Consider the following 21897-nt stretch of genomic DNA (forward strand, 5'->3'; position numbering starts at 1 on the left):
GTGCCCTCATCTGCAGCCCAGCTGTAAGTAAAACAAGCCCAGATACAGAGAAAGTCAAAAGCAGCCACTATGGCGGAGACCAGAGTATGATTCTTGTATTTAGTCAAACACAATTGGGGGACTGAGGGGGCAATGGACAAGCCTTTTAAACTGCCACCACTGTTCTACTATTAGAAGTTGTGACAGAGAGAGCTGCAGCAGAAAGGACACAATCCCTCATTTGCAGCAGAAAGAAAGCGACCCCTGTGAAAGGACAGACCTCCTGAGCTGCCAGATTCAAAAAAATCCAGGTGAGCAATTGAAACAATGGACGTAGAAGAGCTTTGGATCTATGTGAAGTACAGGGCTGGTTTTAGCTTTGTTAGGGCTCATTCAGATGACCGTATCCGTTTTTGCGGTCCACAAATTATGGATCCGCAAAACACGAATATCCGCCTTGTGCGTTCTGCATTTTGTGGAATGTAAACGGCCAGCCCTATGATAGAAATACCTATTTTTGTCCACAATTGTGGACAAGAATAGGACATGTTCTATCTTTTTTGCAGGGCCACTGTGTGCTGGCGCCATTGAAATGAATGAATTGCAGAACGGTTGCGGACACAAACATGCGGTCATCTGAATGAGCCCTTAGAAAGAGGTTGTTGTGTACTGTATGATGTCTGATTTTCATTTGTCACATTAATCATGGGATCACCGCTTTAAAGGGCTTCTGTCACCCCACTAAACTCGCGCGCCTGTGTTGATTCGGCGCAGGCGCTCTGAGATAAGGAGGCTCGCCTCCTCAGCACTCCCTCAGTGCGCCTGCGCCGATGATGTCTTCTCTTTCGGTGACGTCATCGGCGCAGGCGCACTGAGGGAGTGCTGAGGAGGCGAGCCTCCTTATCTCAGAGCGACTGCGCCGAATCAACACAAGCGCACGAGATTTTTGGAATGCTGACAGGGCTGGCCGGAGGAGGAGATCGCGGCTGGCCCTGTCAATCAACAGAAGGAGGGGGCGGTTTTCCTGCGTCTGCTACCAGCAAGTATATCATAAAAGTATGTTTTTTGCTAAATCTACTGAACGAAAATTATTAATAACATAATGTATGGCAATATGGCAGGATAGGGATTATAAGTACACAAAAAAAAAAAAATTGTTTAGTGGGGTGACAGAAGCCCTTTAAGGACTTTTTTCTATCAGCCACAAAGACTAGCTCTGGAGGACCAGATGGACCATATATTACACAGACAAATCATTGATTTCAACAGAACTTGTGTAATTGCTTGTTTCCCTCTATGGTGGCACTGTAGGAGAATTGAACACTTGCAGTCACGTTCTTCAACATATTACAGCTGATTGCTCACTGAATCAGCAATGGGAAGCCTGTGATCATCTTACTATCCAGGGTCCGTTCTAATTATATAAGATTATCCAAAAGGACAAACCCCTTAAAAATTGTGCATTCAGTTCTGTAGTACATTCTCTAATTCAGATGAAGAATCGTTTATTCCAGCAAACGCGATAATAGATAATATGTCCTTAGTTTCCTCATAAGGCCTTCAATCACAAAGATGAATATATTATAGAATACTGACATGGAGGTCATGGAGGTCAAGTCCTATGATGCAGCATTGTGTAAACTTCTGGTTTCTGGTCTCTATACTTGAAGAGTATTAGACAGATGATGCCATCACTTTCTCTTCTTGAATGAAGCAGTAGTTATCAGGAGTTCATACATGCCGTTTTAACCTCCGTTGTACAATGGCTTTCCGTCATGTCCATGGTTTTTAATGGGCATTAATATTTGTTCTTATCATTCAGTCAGCAACCTGAAAAGATAAAATAAGCAAAGAGACAAACAGGTTAGATTTACAGTTGACCTCTTTTCGATTACACCACTTGATTGGTAATCCGTACTTTATTCTTTCTCAGTTTCTAGAAAGTTTAAAGCTGACCACAGTCAGGTAACAGATGAGTACTATATATTTGAGAGCCTCTCAGCTGAATCATCAATTTTTTTTTTCATTTTTTTTTTTTTTCTGGACACAGCAGCAAGTCCTTATTTTATTTTAAAATTTACTTAAAGGGGTTGCCCCACCCCAAAAAAATATTCTACAGTTTTCAAAACAGCACCTGGATCTGGATACTTTTGTAATTGCATGTAATTAAAATTTTGTATACCCAATTGAGTTATTCTATAAAAATCTATCTGTATTGCGCCACCTGCTGTTTGTTTTTTCTTATTTCTTTGTCCTACTCACTGAAATGGCCGCACATGCTCAGTTTCATCCTTCAACTGCCTCCTGAGCGGTGATTGGGAGAGAAATGCAGCAGAATGGACACATTCCTTAACCCCTTAAGGACCGGGCTCATTTTCACCTTAAGGACCAGGCCATTTTTTGGAAATCTGACCAGTGTCACTTTAAGTGCTAATAACTTTGACTTATCCAGGCCATTCTGAGATAGTTTTTTCGTCACATATTGTACTTCATGACACTGGTAAAATGAAGTCAAAAAATTATTTTTTTTTTGCACAAAAAAATACCTAATTTACCAAAGATTTTAAAAAAATTTGCAAATTTCAAAGTTTCAGTTTCTCTACTTCTGTAATACATAGTAATACCCCAAAAAATTGTGATGACTTTACATTCCCCATATGTCTACTTCATGCTTGAATTATTTTGGGAATGATATTTTATTTTTTGGGGATGTTATAAGGCTTAGAAGTTTAGAAGCAAATCTTGAAATTTTTCCGAAATTTACAAAAACTCAATTTTTAGGGACCAGTTCAGGTCTGAAGTCACTTTGCGAGGCTTACATAATAGAAACCACCCAAAAATGACCCTATCTAAGAAACTACACCCCTCAAGGTATTCAAAACTGATTTTTCATACATTGTTAACTCGTTAGGTGTTGCACAAGAGTTATTGGCAAATGGGGAGGAAATTTGAGAATTTCATTTTTTTGTCTAATTTTTCATTTTAACCCATTTTTTCCACTAACAAAGCAAGGGTTAACAGCCAAACAAGACTGTATCTTTATTGCCCTGACTCTTCCGTTTACAGAAACACCCAATATGTGGCCGTAAACTACTGTACGGCCACACAGCGGGGCGTAGAGTGAAAGGTGCGCCGTTTGGTTTTTGGAAGGCTGATTTTTATGGACTGGTTTATTTACACCATGTCCCATTTAAAGCCCCCTGATGCACCCCTAGAGTAGAAACTCCCTAAAAGTGATCCCATCTAAGAAACTACACCCCTCAAGGTATTCAAAACTGATTTTACATACGTCGTTAACCCTTTAGGTGTTGCACAAGAGTTATTGGCAAATGGAGATAAAATTTGAGAATTTCATTTTTTTGCCTAATTTTCAATTTTAACCCATTTTTTCCACTAACAAAGCAAGGGTTAACAGCCAAACAAGACTGTATCTTTATTGCCCTGACTCTGCTGTTCACAGAAACACCCCATATGTGGCCGTAAACTACTGTATGGCCACACAGCGGGGCGTAGAGTGAAAGGTGCGCCGTTTGGTTTTTGGAGGGCTAATTTTGCTGGACTGTTTTTTTTACACCATGTCCCATTTGAAGCCCCCCTGATGCACCCCTAGAGTAGAAACTCCATAAAAGTGACCCCATCTAAGAAACTACACCCCTCAAGGTATTCAAAACTGATTTTACAAACTTTGTTAACCCTTTAGGTGTTGCACAAAATTTAATGGAAAATAGAGACACAATTACAAAATTTCACATTTTTGGCAGATTTTCCATTTTAATATTTTTTTTCCAGTTACAAAGCAAGGGTTAACAGCCAAACAAAACTCATTATTTATGGCCCTGATTCTGTAGTTTACAGAAACACCGCATATGTGGTCGTAAACCGCTGTACGGGCACACGGCAGGGCGCAGAAGGAAAGGAATGCCATACGGTTTTTGGAAGGCAGGTTTTGCTGGACTGTTGTTTTTTACACCATGTCCCATTTGAAGCCCCCTGATGCACCCCTAGAGTAGAAACTCCAAAAAAGTGACCCCATTTTAGAAACTAAGGGATAGGGTGGCAGTTTTGTTGGTACTAGTTTAGGGTACATATGATTTTTGCAAACTAAGAAGACAGGTTGGCATTAGCAGGAGGTGCTTCAAACCCACATGCAGTTGTGCATATATATAGGGGAGCAGATCCTGCACTTGTGGCCCGTTGCTAATGGCAATCTCCAGCAAAATGCATACAATGGAGGATGCCCGCAGCGAACCACAAGTACCACAATAGACATCCTACACAAGGTAACAAGTGCGGATGTAATAATTAATATAACAAAACAATAACAAACACAGGTGCACTCTGCAGTATTACTAAATCCTCAAACAGTTTTTAAAATTGAGAGATTAGTCAACATGTCCTACGGTGTAGAACATGTCTAAGCCCGGACACCGCGACAAGGTTTCTCAAAATCCCGGGCTACTTGAGAAACCTTGTCGCGGTGTCCGGGCTTAGACATGTTCTACACCGTAGGACATGTTGACTAATCTCTCAATTTTAAAAACTGTTTGAGGATTTAGTAATACTGCAGAGTGCACCTGTGTTTGTTATTGTTTTGTTATATTGTTATATTAATTATTACATCCGCACTTGTTACCTTGTGTAGGATGTCTATTGTGGTACTTGTGGTTCGCTGCAGGCATCCTCCATTGTATGCATTTTGCTGGGGATTGCCATTAGCAACGGGCCACAAGTGCAGGATCTGCTCCCCTATATATATGCACAACTGCATGTGGGTTTGAAGCACCTCCTGCTAATGCCAACCTGTCTTCTTAGTTTGTATATATAGATTTCTGGAGGTGTATAAACTCCTATTTAAATGTGCCTGTTTTCCATCTACAGGTCACATTTAGGTGCACCTGTGAGGCCTGGGACATATCAGCAAGTCTTGAGTGGGACTCACAGACTCCTCCCTCCTCCCATTGCAAGCATGGCCACATGCTGGAGGTAACTGGTGAGTTGTTTGTGAGTCGGCCTTATGCTCCTGTAATTTGCCCACTGGCTCCTGGTATCGCCCATATGGCTCAGGTAGGAGAGTGTAGGGTCCCGGGCTACTTGAGAAACCTTGTCGCGGTGTCCGGGCTTAGACATGTTCTACACCGTAGGACATGTTGACTAATCTCTCAATTTTAAAAACTGTTTGAGGATTTAGTAATACTGCAGAGTGCACCTGTGTTTGTTATTGTTTTGTTATATTTACATATGATTTTTGGTTGCTCTATATTACACTTTTTGTGCGGCAAGGTAACAAGAAATAGCTTTTTTGGCACGTTTTTTTTTTTTGTTATTTACAACATTCATCTGACAGGTTAGATCATGTGGTAATTTTATAGAGCAGGTTGTCACGGATGCGGCGATACCTAATATGTATACAATTTTTTTTATTTATGTAAGTTTTATACAATAACTTCATTTTTAAAACCCCAAAAATTTTTTGTGTCTCCATAGTCTAAGAGCCATAGTTTTTTTCAGTTTTTGGGCGATTATCTTGAGTAGGGTCTCATTTTTTGCGGGATGAGATGACGGTTTGATTGGCACTATTTTGGGGTGCATATGACTTTTTGATCGCTTGCTATTACACTTTTTGTGATGTAAGGTGACAAAAAAAGGAATTTTTTACACCGTTGTTTTTTTTTTTTTTTACGGTATTCACCTGAGGGGTTAGATCATGTGATATTTTAATAGAGCAGGTTATTACGGACGTGGCGATACCTAATATGTATACTTTTGTCTTATTTATTTAAGTTTTACACAATTATTTCATTTTTGAAACAAAAACAAAAAAAATCATGTTTTTATGTCTCCATATTCTGAGAGCCATAGTTTTTTCAGTTTTTGGGCGATTATCTTAGGTAGGGTCTCACTTTTTGCGGGATGAGGTGACGATTTGATTGGTACTATTTTGGCGTACATACGACATTTTTGATCACTTTTATTACCTTTTTTGGGAAGTAAGGTGGGCAAAATTTCTATTTCATCATAGTTTTTTATTTTTTTATTTTTATGGCGTTCACCGTTTGGGTAAAGTAACATGACCGTTTTATAGATTAGGTCTTTACGGACGCGATGATATCAAACATGTGTAGGGAATTTTATTTTTTTCATTTTTAATCAGTGATAAATGTGTTTTTTGATTTTTACTTTTTCCCCCACAGTTTTTTACTTTTTTTTTTACCTAGGCCCACTTGGTTCTTGAAGATCAAGTGGCTCTGATGTCTGTATAATACAGTTTGATCGCTTGCTATTACATTTTTTGTGATGTAAGAAGGCAAAAAATTGCTTTTTTTACAGCGTTTTTTTTTTTTTTTTGCGGTGGTCACCTGAGGGGTTAAGTCATGTGATATTTTTATAGAGCCGGTCGATACGGACGCGGCAATACCTAATATGTATACTTTATTTTTATTTATGTAAGTTTTACACAATGATTTCATTTTTGAAACAAAAAAAAAATCATGTTTTAGTGTTTCCATAGTCTAAGAGCCATAGTTTTTTCAGTTTTTGGGCGATTATCTTGAGTAGGGTCTCATTTTTTGTGGGATGAGATGACGGTTTGATTGGTACTATTTTGGCGTACATGCGACTTTTTTGATCACTTTTATTACCTTTTTTGGGAAGTAAGGTGGGCAAAATTTCAATTTTCTCATAGTTTTTATTTTTATGGCGTTCACCATGCGGGGAAAGTAACATGACCGTTTTATAGATCAGGTCGTTACGGACGCGACGATACCTAATATGTGTAGTTTATTTTATTTTTTCAATTTTTATTCAGTGATAAATGTTTTTTTTTTTTTATCTTAACTTTTTTCACTTTTTTTTTATTTTTTTTGACCCAGACCCACTTGGTTCTTGAAGATCCAGTGGGTCTGATGTCTGTATAATACAGTACAGTACAATATATATTGTACTGCACTGTATTTTACTTACACTGAACAGATCTATGCTTTTAGCATAGATCTGTTCAGCACCATGGACAGCAGGACGCCTGAGCAGGCGTCCTGTTGCCATGGGAACCTTCCCCGTCTGCCACAACTTCACAGACGGGGAAGGGTAAGCACAGGGCTGAGGGGGGCTGTCGGGGGGCTCTCTCCCTCTCCATCGGGGGGCTGCAAAGGCACAGCAGCCCCCCGATGGATAGGGAGGGAGCTCCCTGACCGATGACAGTTAACTTTTTCCATACAGCGGTCCGTACGGACCGCGGTATGGAAAGGGTTAAACGGCTGACATCTGCACAGATGTCAGCCGTTTATACCAGGGTACCAGCAATGTGCTGGCACCCTGGTATGCCCACTAGAAGCCAACGATCATTCAAGGGGAGACGGGCGGGGGATCGCGATCCCGCCTGCCGCACCGCCCGCCTCCCGCAACGCCCCCACCGCCTGCGACACCCCCCCCGCATCACCCGCCCACATAATATCATTCAGGGGTGCAGGGGGGGGTGAAAAATATTGATATTAGGCACTCTAAAGTTTCTGATCCCCGCGGTCAGGGACCGCGGGGATCAGAAACTGCAAAAAGCGCAGCAAACCGCAGGTCTGAATTGACCTGCGGTTTGCTGCGATCGCCGACACGGGGGGGTCACATGACCCCCCCTGGCGTTGTGACAGGATGCCGGCTGAATGATTTCAGCCGGCATCCTGTTCAGATTAACCCCTGGGGCGCCGGAATGCCTATTTAAAGTTAGGACGTACCGGTACGTCCTTGGTCCTTAAGGACTCGGGAAATAGGGCGTACCGGTACGTCCTATATCCTTAAGGGGTTAAAGAGCTGACAGCTCGTTATAAATCTAGTAGAGAAATGAATGGGGAGATCTCTGGATCCATGTGAGGTACAGGGCTGGTTCTAGCTTTGCTAGAAAGAGGTTGTCATGTGCTATATGATAATTTACATTTTTTAAATTACTTTTGAAATAACCCCTTTAATACTCATAGATCCCAGATGCTCAAGGCACACACTCAAGTGAGAATTTTTTTCCCCCTTTTTCTTGGAGGAAAAAGACATGGTGGTGACTTTTTTGCTCTTGTTGTGGAAATTTTATTAGGATGTGTATTTATTATATTGTGTATTGTCATCATGTCTCTCAGTGTCAGGGTAAACCATTGGAGTGGATATCTTCCTGTGTATGTCCTGTCACAGCTGCTGGGCGCAGAGGCCTCTGTCGGCGAATGGTCCATGTGCTAAGCACTGGGCTGTGGGCCGAGGGAGACTGATGTGTTCAGCAGAGCAGTGTTTTGTTGGCTGATGTTTGGACACCGGCTAGGGCCCCCGCGCAAGATGCGGATTTATTGGTTTGGCTTGGATGCATTTGTTAAGAGAACAATATATGAAAGGAACGTGCGTTTGTTGTCTCTAGTGCGCCTGATCAGCCGCTGGAGATAATGACGTTGTCCTGTAAATAAACATGCATGAGGATCATAGTAACTTTATCTGGCATTGATCACTGAGCAAGGCTGGATAAAGATCACTCCAGTGGTTATTGTATACATGTGTTTGTTAGCTGGCTATGTTCTCATCTTCCTATGTCATCACTTCCTGTATGTCATCACTTCCTGTATCCTTGTCTTGGGCCAGCCCCTTTTACACCTTTTGTGAGTAAATAAAAGAAACAGACTGGGCAGGGGGAAGGGAGTGGCTCAGAAGAATTCAAGATGGTAACACCTGTGTCTGACTCTGACTGCGGTTGAGGGAATAGGCATTTACCTTTCCTTACACAAACTTTGATGCGAGCGGATTACAACTATTAATATTTCTACAACACTCTCTAGCTCTATTCTCATTTGTGCAAAGATACTGTAGGATGATGCTACTTTTCATTGTTTGGTTTCCGCTGAAGCAACAATACATATCCTGCTGACTACATTACTACAGTTCTGTTCTACTTTTAGGAAGGTGGAGACCCATTTCCAACTTTGCTATGGGGCCCTATATATTATTGCTATGGTCTCCTGGTCAATATTCTCTATGCCAACTTGTATTGAAGTTATATAACCAAAATGGCTACAATGCGGTTAGGGAGTCAAATTCTGCTTCCTATCCTTTTAGTAGAAACAAGGCCAAGCAACTCAATTATACACAAAAAAGGCAATATGTTTGCTGAAAGGCAGGAGAATGGTACAATAATGAGTGTCTGCAGGCAACAGTGAAGCATGGTTCCTTTCAAGTTTGGGGCTGCATTTCAGCAAATGGAGATGGGGATTTGGTCAGGAGTAATGGTGTCCTCAATGCTACAAAATACAGATATCAATCTTGCAATATCATCAGGAAGGTTTGATTGGCTTCAAATTAATTCTGTACCAGGACAACAACCCCAAACATACAGCCAATGTGTTTAACCCCTTAACGACCAGCTGGCCGGGTCTTTAAAGATGGCGCCTGCTCCTGAGCACTGCGGGCGCCATAGCCATGGGTGGCTGCCTGCTTCTTATAGCAGACACCCGAGGCTCATGTCCGCAACCGGCAGTAATGCCGATCGCAGACATTTAACCCCTCGGCATCTGAGCGCGCTGAAAACAGAAAGCGTGCTGTGACAAACTGCCATTTGCCACTGGGCATTGTAGAGGACTTATGGCTAGCCTCCTGCCCTACGACTATGGCCCCCGGGACATATTACCTTCTTCCATACTGAACTTTCAGCTCCAGAGACTAAGTCCCGTTCGTAGATGGGACTTAGTCGTTTTCTGCATGAAATTGACGGACCGCACAGCCCAAATCTATGGAACTGTTTTGGGCAGGAAATTGTGCTTGCGGTCGGTCATAAAGGACTTCCACTAAACTTTTGATCCGCTGGAGGGATTTGTGTGATTTTTGGAAGTGTTTATGTTTGATGTATGCTGAGTTTAAATATGTAATTTTTATGGAGATGGAATGTATGGTTTTAAAGTTACAGTGTATGTTTAAAAACTGTATTTTTACTGTTTGTGATAGTTATGTTAATCCATAATTATATCCCAGACAGAAGGGAGGATTTTGTGTATTCGGGTGGGGATTCCTCTCCTATTGTTCCCACATGTGTATTGGTGATCTCACTTTGTCCTGGGAGATAATTGAATTGCACTTCGGGTGTCTCCAGGGCAGAGAGGAGGAAACCATGATGCATTGTGGGGACCTGCATAAATACGGGCGGGTAGCCCTCAATAAAGAGTTCAGTTCAGCTCAGTTCATGTTTTTCTAACCCTTCAAAACGCAGCCTTGTCTCGTTATTGGAGGGAATTGCTGGGTCACGCTGGGGATTGCTATGCTCTGCATATTCCCTGGAGGAGAGATCTTTCCCACACGGTCCTGAATACTGGAGGTTCATTCAGGGTGGAAGGAAGACGGCGCGGCTCCAGTTAAGCTACGGCGGTTGTGGAGTCTGCGGTTGGTGTGGTGTCCAGTGCGGTGCTTGTGGTCCTCGGCGCAAGCTGGGAAGCGTCCATTAACGGAAGCGGATCCGTTACACGTGCGCTTCCGGTTATTCTCCGGCTCCCCCATGCGGCGTTCAGAGGAGCCGGAGCATGTGTGCAGCAGCCCCTGTCTTTGTGAATGACAGGAGGCTGCTGCATAGTATTTCCTATGGAGCCCTTGCCTGTAATAGAGCTCCAAAGGAAAGTAGTAAAATCATCATAGATTCCAATGCAAGCGCATTGAAGTCTTTGATAATAGCAATCTAATGATTGCATGTTGTAGTCCCCTATGGGAAGTATAAAAAAAGTGTAAAAATAAAAAAAGTTTAAAAAAAACCTAAAAAGTTCAAATCACCCTTTTCCCAAAATAAAAATAAAAACAATGAAAAAAAAAAAAATACACATCATGGAGGTCGATGTGCGCAAACGACCATAGTACAAAAATATAAAAATATATTCCCCATGCGGCAAACAGCAACACTGAAAAAAGCGTCCAAATGGCCGATTCAATGTTTTTGGTCCCATCATATTCTACAAAAAAAGTTTAAAATTAAAATTCTACAAAAAAATTAAAAAGTGAATGGTATCAATGAAAAGTTCATATCACCCCGCAAAAAATGAGCACGCATACAGCTCCGTACACATAATTACAAAAAAGTTATAGAAGTCAAAATATGGTGACAAAAAAATAAAATAGATTTTTCCCCACTTTTTTATTTTTTTATCACTATCAAAACACAAGAAAAACTATACATATAAGGTTTTGCCAGATTCGTACTGACCTGTAGAATAAAAGTAACCGGTCAGGTTTATTGTACATTGAACGTCGTAAATAAAAAACCTGTAAAACTGTGGTGGAATTGCTTTTTAACATAACCCGATCTGGCAGCAATTTTACATTCTGTGTTTTGCCAGTGTAGGAAGAGGTTGCTTTGTGGAGCAGGGACAGACTGTTAGGCCTCTTTCACACGGGCGAGTATTGAACGCATTGCACCTGCACTGAATACCGACCCATTAATTTCTATGGGGCTGTTCACATTAGCGGTGATTTTTACTCATCACTTGTGCGTTGCGTGAAAATCGCAGCATGTTCTATATTCTGCATTTTTCATGCGACGCAGGCCCCATAGAAGTGCGGATGCGGTGCGATTTTCACGCACGGTTGCTAGGAGACGATCGGGATGGAGACCCGATCATTATTATTTTCTCTTATAACATGGTTATAAGGGAAAATATTAGCATTTTAAATGCAGAATGCATAGTAAAATAGCGCTGGAGGGGTTAAAAAAAATAAAAAAATATTTTAACTCACCTTAGTCCACTTGATCGCGATGCCCGGCATCTCCTTCTGTCTCCTTTACTGAACAGGACCTGTGGTGAGCATTCATTACAGGTCAAGGACCTGTGGTGACGTCACTCCGGTCATCACATGATCTTTTACCATGGTGATGGATCATGTGATGACCGGAGTGACGTCACCACAGGTCCTTGACCTGTAATGAATGCTCACCACAGGTCCTGTTCAGTAAAGGAGACAGAAGGAGATGCCGGGCATCGGGATCAAGTGGACTAAGGTGGGTTAAATTATTATTTATTTTTTTAACCCCTCCAGCGCTATTTTACTATGCATTCTGTATTCAGAATGCTATTATTTTCCCTTATAACTATGTTATAAGGGGAAATAATACAATCTACAGAACACCTAACCCAAGCCCAAACTTCTGTGAAGAAGTTCGGGTTTGGGTACCAAACATGCGAGATTTTTCTCACGGGAGTGCAAAACGCATTACAATATTTTGCACTCGCGCGGAAAAATCGTGAGTGTTCCCGTAACGCACCCGCACATTTTCCCGCAACGCCCGTGTGAAAGAGGCCTTAGGGACACCAAATGCTAGCTAATAGGGCCACAAAAGTCCTTTTAAGGACTGGTATAGGTGTGCTATCGATAGGTGTGATATACTTATAATATACTTTCTAACATAGAAAGTATATTATAATGCATTTGTATTGTGCAGCAATTGTGTGCGGTTCTGCTGCGATACCGTGGCTATATAGAGGGACAAGCGTTATTGGAACAACTATTTGCAATGGGTGTGATATACCTGTTGACCCCCAAAAAACTTATTGAGGGGTGTGATATACCTGCATCTACCAAATATTGATTCAGGGGTTCTATATACCTGTTTCCACAAACTACTGATTGAGGAGTGCAATATACCTGCTTCTACAAAATACTGATTAAGGGGTTCTATATACCTGCTACCACAAAATTCTGATTGAGGGGTGTGATATGCCTGCATCCACCAAATATTGATTCAGGGGTTCTATATACCTGTTTCCACAAAAATACTGATTGAGGGGTTTGATATACCTGCTTCCACAAATACTGATTGAGGGGTGCGATATACCTACTTCCACCAAATATTGATACAGGTGTTCAATATACCTGTTTCCACAAAATACTGATTGAGGGGTGCGATATACCCGCTTCCACCAAATAGTGATTGAGGTCTGCAATATACCTGCTTCCACACATACTGCTCTTCTCTAAGGACTTTGGCACAGGGTCATTTTAAAAATGACAGGCAGAGGAAGAAGCAGGCCGTTCCGCAGGGGTGGTAGGCGTCGGGCAGGTGCACCAGGCCGGAGCCTAAGTGGGAAGTTGGAGAAGTTGCGTGCGATTACGTCAAAAGACGCACCAGAGTTGGTTGAGTGGCTCACTCAGCCTTCCGCTTCTGCACCTTCCTCATCCTCTGTATCTGCACTCTCCTCACTCTCTGCTGTGTGCATCCCAAAAGACACCACCACCACCACCATAGCCCCTCCACTCGAGTCAGAGGAATTATTTTCCCATCCATTCCCAGACCTTACTGATGCGCAACCGTTCTTGGCATTGGATGAGGAAGAGGAGGTAGCAATGGCCGCCACCCAGCGGTCTGACGACAGTACCCAGATCAACGCAAGGAGGGTGGTCCCCGCTGTTGCTGCCTACTCTGAGATCTCTAATGTCAGTGGTGGTGAAGATGACAATGATGACGTGTCGATGGATGTCACGTGGGTGCCCACAAGAGAGGAAGAGGAGGGGAGTTCAGAGGGAGAGATGGAGCAGCATATAGGGAGGAGAAGGAGGAGAAGCTGGCAGAACTCACAGTGCACAGGAGGCAAAAAGCAGACTGCAAATGTATCTGGAGCAAGCCATCCACCATGCACAGTCACATCGTGCGCTCCTAGGACGCTGGCACATGGCTCCGCAGTGTGGGCTTTTTTTAACGTGTCAGCTGCTGACAATAGTGTTGCCATATGCAGCCTGTGATGTCAACGCATCAGTCACGGTAAGCCCAACACTCACCTAGGGACAACCGCCTTAAGAAGGCACCTGGCCTCCTATCACCGAGCCCAGTGGGAGCAACGCCATCAGAACCCACAAAGCCACACTCCCGACATGCCATGTCCTGACTCTTCTCCTTCTCCTCTCTCCTGCCATTTGTCCTCCACTCCACCTTCCACCATGCCGTCGTCACATTCATCTGGCAGAAGGCAGGCTTCCGTGGCCCAAATGTTCGACCGTAAAAAGTTAATGACGCCGGATAACCCACTTGCCCAACGGCTGACCGCTGGCTTGTCGGAACTGCTAGCCCTCCAACTACTGACATATAAACTGGTCGACTCAGAGGCCTTTTGAAAATTTGTGGCCATTGGCACACCGCAATGGAAGGTCCCCGGCAGGAAATATTTCTCCCAGAAGGGCATCCCAAAGCTATATGGCCACGTTCAGCGGCAACTGAATATATCTCTGGAACACAGTGTCGGTGCCAAGAAACATCTGACCACAGACACGTGGTCTAGCAAACACGGGCAGGGAAGGTACATAACTTTTACTGCCTACTGGGTGAACCTTCTGATGGCCGTCAAGCATGTAACCCGTGGCACCCATGTGGATTTGGTGTTACCGCCACAGATAGCATGCAGGCCTGCCTCTTCTTCTCCTACTCCATCCTCCGTCTCCTCCTCAGCTGACTCCTCCTTAGCTGACTCCTCCTTATCCACTGCTACCGCCTCTTCCACTGCATCTTCCAAGCTCGCCAGAACCTATTCGACGTGCCAGGCGAGACGTTGCCGTGCTGTGCTGCAGCTGTTGTGCATGGAAGCCAAGAGCCAAACCGATCCTGCACTGCTTGCTTGATAGGCTGCTCCAGCAGCAACGTGCCATTAATTACTACCTGTATGAACTGTGCAGCAGGACGCATGCAGACTTCTGCGACCATTTGATGAGATCACCAAACTGTTCAGTCGCAGCCAGGGCACCATCAGTGACATTGTACCTTACACCTTCTTTCTGGAGCGTGCATTGCGTCATGTCATTGATCAAGCCGTCGAGGAGCAGGAGCTTGAAGATGAAGAAGTCGCAATGCTGAATGAATTCCCAGGGGGGCTACTCCATCTGAGACCAGCACTGCATCTAAGCTTTTGGGACATTGCAAATCACCATTTTTGGGGGCAAACTACAACATCTGTATTAGTCAGTGTGCAATTTAAGGTAGAAATACACCCATCATTTTCTGGGGTTTGAAAAACTCACTCTTGACAAAAAACACTATTTTCAGGCCTTGCAGCATCAGCACGTGTGAAGTTACAGGCTTATATACTGCTGTCAAATTCAGTTTTTAAACAAACACTCATTTGGGCACAAAAAAATTAGTTGTCAGCCTTTGATGCAGATGTCATTGTGAGATACACCCTTAATACATTTGGGTTACATTCAGAGATTTTAAATACCGCTATTTGGTGCACCAATATTGAATTCAGGCCTACACTGGTTCAGGCCATGCGAGATAACCCCTCTACATACAGGGGTTTGAATAAGGCATTTGAAATACAGCCATTTGAAATACAGCCATTTTGTGCAAAGATATATTTACTTCAGGCCTACACTGATTCACGGCGTGTGTGATCTCCCCTACACATACAGGGGTTTGAATCAGGCATTTGAAATACAGCCATTTGAAATTCAGCCTTTTTGTGCAAAGATATATTTACCTCAGGCCTACAGAGGTCAGGCCCTCTGAGATACTACCTCTACATACAGGGGTTTGAATTAGGTATTTGAAATACAGCCATTTTGGGCAAAAAAAATCTTTTATTAAGGCCTAGTCTGGTTCAGGCCTTGTGAGATACACCCTTTACATACTGTCGTTCTATTCTACTATTAATTAAACACCCATTTAGGGCAAGATCCTAAATTAAAAAAATATGAGGAGAGCGTCAAATAAGGGACGTGGCCCAGGTCGTGGTGCTGCTGGTGGAGCTCCTGTTGCAGGGAGAGGACGTGGTCGATCTGAGCCAGCTACACGCACAAGTGAAACCTCTTCCTCAGGTGCGAGTAGGCGACAAAACCTGCAGCGGTATCTGGTCGGGCCTAATGCTGCTCTACGAATGGTGAGGCCTGAACAAGTAAAGGCAATAGTAGATTGGGTTGCTGACAGTGGATCCAGTTCTTTCACATTGTCTCCCACCCAGTCTCATGCTGAAAGACCACAGTTGGCACCTGCAGCCGATGTCCATCAGTCTTTCACCTCACCCCCTTGCAAATCAGCCAAGCAGTCTGAGCCCCAAGTCATGCAGCAGTCTCTTCTGCTTTTTGATGACTCTGTTATCAGGGTTTCCCAGGGCCATCCACCTAGCCCTGCCCCAGAAGTGAAAGAGATTGAGTGCACCGATGCCCAACCACTTATTTTTCAAGATGAGTACATGGGAGGACCATCGCAGCACGTCTCGGATGATGACGAAACACAGGTGCCAACTGCTGGGGCTTTCGAAAGTGTGCAGACCGACAAGGAAGTCAGGGGTGAAGACTGGGTGGAAGATGATGTGGAGGACGATGAGGTCCTCGACCCCACATAGAATCAAGGTTATGCGAGTGACCAATGTAGTTCAAAGGATGAGGCGGTGGTCGCACAGAGCCACCAGCACAGCAAAAGAGGGAGCAGGGTGCAAAAGTGGAGCGGCCGTCCTCTAGACAGTACGCCTCTTACTGCCCACCGCAGCAAGGTACCGAGCACACCGAAGCCAACTCCAAGGAGTTCCCTGGCGTGGCAGTTCTTCAGACAATGTGCTTACGACAAGACACGAGTGGTTTGCACGCTGTGCAATCAGATCCTGAAGCGAGGCATAAATGTTCTCAACCTGAGCACAACCTGCATGACCAGGCATTTAAGTGCAAAGCACGAGCTGCAGTGGAGTAGACACCTCAAAAACCAAGAAAGGTCTCTGGCTCCTCCTGCTTCCTCTTCTGCTGCAGTCGCGGCTTCTTCATCCACTTCTGGAGTGACAGTGCCACCTGGCACCCCGCAAACAGAAGATCTGCCAGCAACACCAACACCTGGGTCACCAAGCATCTCCACAATGTCCCACGGAAGCGTTCAGCTCTCCATATCCCAAACGCTGGAGAGAAGGAGGAAGTACCCCCCTACCCACCCCTGAATGCCAGCATTTCTAAATTACTTGCCTTTGAAATGCTGTCATTCCGTCTGGTGGAGACGGATAGTTTTAAAGGCCTTATGGCGGTGGCTGTCCCACAGTACGTCGTGCCCAGCCGCCACTACTTTTCAAGGCGAGCCATCCCTTCCCTTCACAACCAAGTAGGGGACAAAATCAGGTGTGCACTGCGCAATGCCATCTGTGGCAAGGTGCACCTGACTACGGATACGTGGACCAGTAAGCACGGTCAGGGCCGTTATATCTCCATAACAGCTCACTGGGTAAATGCAGTGGCGGCTGGGCCTGAGGCGGATAGCAGTTTGGCGCATGTCCTTCCACCACCGAGGATTGCAGGGCGCTTCAGTTTGCCTCCTGTTGCTTCCTCCTCCTACTCCGCTTCCTCATCCTCTACCAGCTCCTCATCAGATCAGCGTAACACCTTCACCACCAACTTCAGCACAGCCAGGGGTAAAAGACAGCAGGCAGTTTTAAAACGTATCTGTTTGGGGGACAAACCCCACACGCTCAGGAGCTGCGGACGGGCCTTGAACAACAGACCGATGAGTGGTTTGTGCCAGTCAGCCTCAAGCCCGGCCTGGTGGTGTGCGATAATGGGCGAAATCTCGTAGCAGCTCTGGGACTAGCCGGTTTAACGCACATCCCTTGCCTGGCGCATGTGCTGAATTTGGTGGTGCAGAAATTCCTTCACAACTACCCCGACATGTCTGAGCTGCAGCATAAAGTGCGGGCCGTCTGTGCGCGTTTCCGGCGTTCTCATCCTGCCACAGCTCAGCTGTCTGCTCTACAGCGTAACTTCGGCCTTCCCGCTCACTGCCTCATATGCGACGTGCCCACAAGGTGGAACTCCACCTTGCACATGCTGGCCAGACTTTGCGAGCAGCAGCAGGCGATAGTGGAGTTTCAGCTGCAGCACGCACGGGTGAGTCGCTCGGCGGAACAGCACCACTTCAGCACCAATGACTGGGCCGCCATGCGAGACCTGTGTTCCTTGTTGCGCTGTTTTGAGTACTTCACCAACATGGCCAGTGCCGATAACGCCGTTCTCAGCGTTACTATCCCACTTCTATGCCTCCTTGAAAAAACGCTCCTGGCGATAATGGAAGAGGATGTGGCACAGGACGAGGAGGAGGAGGGATCATTTTGTAGGGTTTCCGGCCAGTCATTCCCAAGTGGCTCCGAGGGTGGGTTCCTGCACCCACAAACCCAAGGTACACAATTGTCCAGCCGTGGCACAGTTCTGGAGGATGAGGAGGTGGAGGATGAGGAGGAGGAGATGCAGGATGAGGCACCATGTTTACAGCAGGGTGGTACCTAGACCAGCTTATGGTCATCACTGGTGCTTGGATGGGGGGGATACAGAGGACACAGACGATACACCTCCCACAGAGGACAGCTTTTCGTTGCCAATGGGCAGCCTGGCACACATGACCGATTACATACTGCAGTGTCTCCGCAACGACCGTCGAGTTGCCCACATTCTAAACTTGTGCTGATTACTGGTTGGCCACGCTGCTGGTTCCCCGTTACAAGGACAACGTACCTTCCTTAATTCCGTCACTGGAGCGTGATCGTAAGATGCGCGAGTACAAGCTGGTAGACGCGCTGCTGGTGGCATTCCCACCTGACAGCGGGGGAACAGTGGAAGCACAAGGAGAAGGCAGAGGACGAGGAAGAGGTCGCCAACGCAGCTGGGGCACCGCCAGCACCTCAGAAGACAGGGTAAGCATGGCCGAAATGTGGAAAAGCTTTGTCAGCACGCCACAACAACCAGCACCACCAGCTGATATGGAACATCTTAGGAGGAGGCAGCATTTCACCAACATGGTGGAGCAGTATGTGTGCACACGCCTACACGTACTGAATGACGGGTCTGCCCCCTTCAACTTGTGGGTCTCCAAATTGGGCACATGGCCTGAGCTTGCCCTTTACACCTTGGAGGTGCTGGCCTGCCCTGCAGCCAATGTATTATCTGAACGTGTGTTTAGCACGGCAGGGGGCGTCATCACAGACAAGCGCAGCCAACGTGGACAAGCTCACGTTCATTAAAATGAACCAGGCTTGGATCCCACAAGACTTGTCCGTACCTTGTGCAGAATAGACATTTATACCACCATCAAACATACATTCTTGTACTCAAGTTAAGTGCAATGATTCTTTGTTTTATTTGTCCCAATATTTTGGGGGCTACCTACCCCAAAAAAAATAAATTAAAAAAAACACACATTGTTGCCTACCTCCTCCTCCTCCATTGCTGCCTCCACCTACAACACCACATTCACCGCCTCCTCAACCTCCGACTCCATATCCACCTCCTTCTCTGAGTTGCAGGTTAATAATTTGTAATTTTTTGTTATTTTATTTTAAGTTCTTTCCCTATCCACATTTGTTTGCAGAGCAGTTGCCATGCTCTTAAGCACATTTTACTGCCTTTTGCATCCCTCTAGCCTTTTCAAGGACTATTTTAGAGCCATTTTAATGCCCTAAATTGAAAAAAATCTTATTTTTAATTGTCGGGTGAAATTTAACCATTTTTGGTGTATACAAACCCCTGCTGTGCCTGGGTGAGAGGGGCCTAAATCTCTCAAAATCCTCTGTTCTATTGCTGGGTGACAAGAACCCCCTTTTGCTGTGAATGAACCCCTACTGTGCCTGGGTGACAGGGGCCTAAATATCTCAAAATCCTCTGTTCTATTGCTGGGTGACATGAACCACCTTTTGCCGTGAATGAACCCCTGCTGTGCCTGGGTGACAGGGGCCTAAATCTCTCAAAATCCTCTGTTCTATTGCTGGGTGACATGAACCACCATTTGGCGTGAATGAACCCCTGCTGTGCCTGGGTGACAGGGGCCTAAATCTCTCAAAATCCTCTGTTCTATTGCTGGGTGACATGATCCCCCTTTTGCCGTGAATGAACCCCTGCTGTGCCTGGGTGACAGGGGCCTAAATCTCTCAAAATCCTCTGTTCTATTGCTGGGTGACATGAACCCCCTTTTTCCGTGAATGAACCCCTGCTCTGCATTGCTGACAGGGAACTAAATTTAGTGAAAACATCTGTTACTGATCGGAAGATGCGCGACTACAAGCGCACGCTGATGATGGCATTCCCACCTGACAGCGGGGGCACAAAGGAAGCACAAGGCGAAGGCAGAGGAGGAGGAAGAGGTCGCCAACGCAGCTGGGGCACCGCCAGCACCTGAGAAGGCAGGGTTAGCATGGCCCAAATGTGGAAAAGGAGGTGCTGACCTGCCCTGCAGCCAGTGTATAGTGTGAACGTGTGTTTAGCATGGCAGAGAGCATTATCACAGGCCGCAGCCAATGTGGACAAGCTTACGTTTATTAAAATTAACCAGGCATGGATCCCACAGGACTTGTCCGTACCTTGTGCAGAATAGACATTTATACCAGCCTCAACCATCCATTCTTGTACTCAATTGCACTTATTCTTTGTTTAATTTTGTTATATGTCCCAATATTTTGGGGGATACCCCAATTTAAAAATAAAAATAACACAAATCAGTGTTGGCTACCTATTCCTCCTTCACCGCCGCTTCCACCTACACCGCCACATTCACCCATCCACCGCCTCCTCAACCCCCTACTCCTAGATCCAGATTGTTATTTTTAATCTTTCTGTATTTATGTTATTTTAAGTCATTTCCCTATCCACATTTGTTTGCAGAACAGTTGCCATGCTCTTAAGCACATTTTGATGCCTTTTGCAGCCCTCTAGCCCTTTCCAGGACTATTCTAGAGCCATTTTAGTGCCCAAAAGTTCGGGTCCTCATTGACTTCAATGTGGTTCGGGGTCAAGTTCGGGTCCCGAACTTGAACTTTTTTTTCAAGTTCGGCCGAACTCGTCGAACCCGAACATCCTGGTGTCCGTTCAACTCTAATCGTGACCTGTAAGCGCACTCGCCTAGCTCACGACAGTGTGGACTATCTCACATTTCTAAAAATGAATAAGGCATGGATCTCAGAGGAATTCAACACCTGTGACAACCATGTGTAATTGAATTTCCTCATGCCCGTCCACACATATCCGCCACCACCCAGAACAAAGAATAGTCCTTGTCTTTTGTATATACAGCGGCATAAAAGGCCTTTTCTATCAGGTGAATGCCTAATTTTTGGGGCCTGTACAGGACTACAGTAAAAATTTTAGCCGGTGACCGTCTATTGTACGTCCAGCCCCATCATCACAAGTTCTTTTCTGTCAGGTGAATGCTTCATTTTTGAGGCCTGTACTGGCGTACAGTAAACATTTTTAGCCAGTGACCGCCTAATGTACCCCCAGCCACATAATCACTTGTTCTTTTCTGTCCAATGAATGCCTAATGTTTGGGGCCTGTACTCCACTGGCACATAGTAAAATTGTTTATCCACTGACCTTCTAATGTATCTCCAGCCACATAATCACTTGTTCTTTTCTGTACAATTAATGCAGAATTTTTTGGGGCCTGTACTCTACTGGCCTACAGTAAAATTATTATCCACTGACCGCCTAATATACCTCCAGCCACATAATCACTTGTTCTTTTCTGTCCTGTGAATGCCTAATTTTTGGGGCCTGTACTCCATTGACCTGCAGTAAAATTGTTATCCAGTGACTGCCTAATATTCCTTCAGCCACATAATCACATGTTCTTTTTTGTCAGGTGAATGCCTAATTTTTTTTTTTTTTCAGCTTATCTAAGAATTCCATTATGGATTCCGCTGCCATGGACCATAACTTATGGTCCGTGGTAGCGGAATCCATAATGAAATTCTTAGATACCCTGAACCCTGTACACCGAAATTGAAACACAAAGTTCGCTCAACCCTACCTGTGAAAGAAACATCACTGTTTTATAGTAGCCTTAAAAAATGAAGATGGGGAGCCTGGTGAAGAATTTAGAAATAAAATGCACCCTTTCATTTGTATACAAAATTTTTGCAGGTTCATGGAGATTTTATAGTTCAAATCCCCTGCTTCCTTTTGCATAGTCACTGAATTAAAGTCCACTCC

The 21897-nt window shown here is 44.8% G+C and overlaps 1 protein-coding gene across 1 annotated transcript in view; it reads right to left on the bottom strand.

Moving 5' to 3' along the window:
• Positions 1 to 1721: 1721 nt before the first annotated feature.
• Positions 1722 to 21897, bottom strand: part of ADGRD2 (adhesion G protein-coupled receptor D2) — a 388936-nt gene continuing 368760 nt past the window's right edge. The window contains exon 26 of the mRNA XM_040406278.1: positions 1722 to 1809. Within this exon, the coding sequence (XP_040262212.1) occupies positions 1802 to 1809 (8 nt within the window). The 3' untranslated portion in view covers positions 1722 to 1801. The remainder of the gene's footprint in view (positions 1810 to 21897) is intronic.

The sequence above is a fragment of the Bufo bufo genome, chromosome 8 (genome assembly GCF_905171765.1).
Source record: "Bufo bufo chromosome 8, aBufBuf1.1, whole genome shotgun sequence".
Taxonomy (NCBI): Eukaryota; Metazoa; Chordata; class Amphibia; order Anura; family Bufonidae; genus Bufo; species Bufo bufo.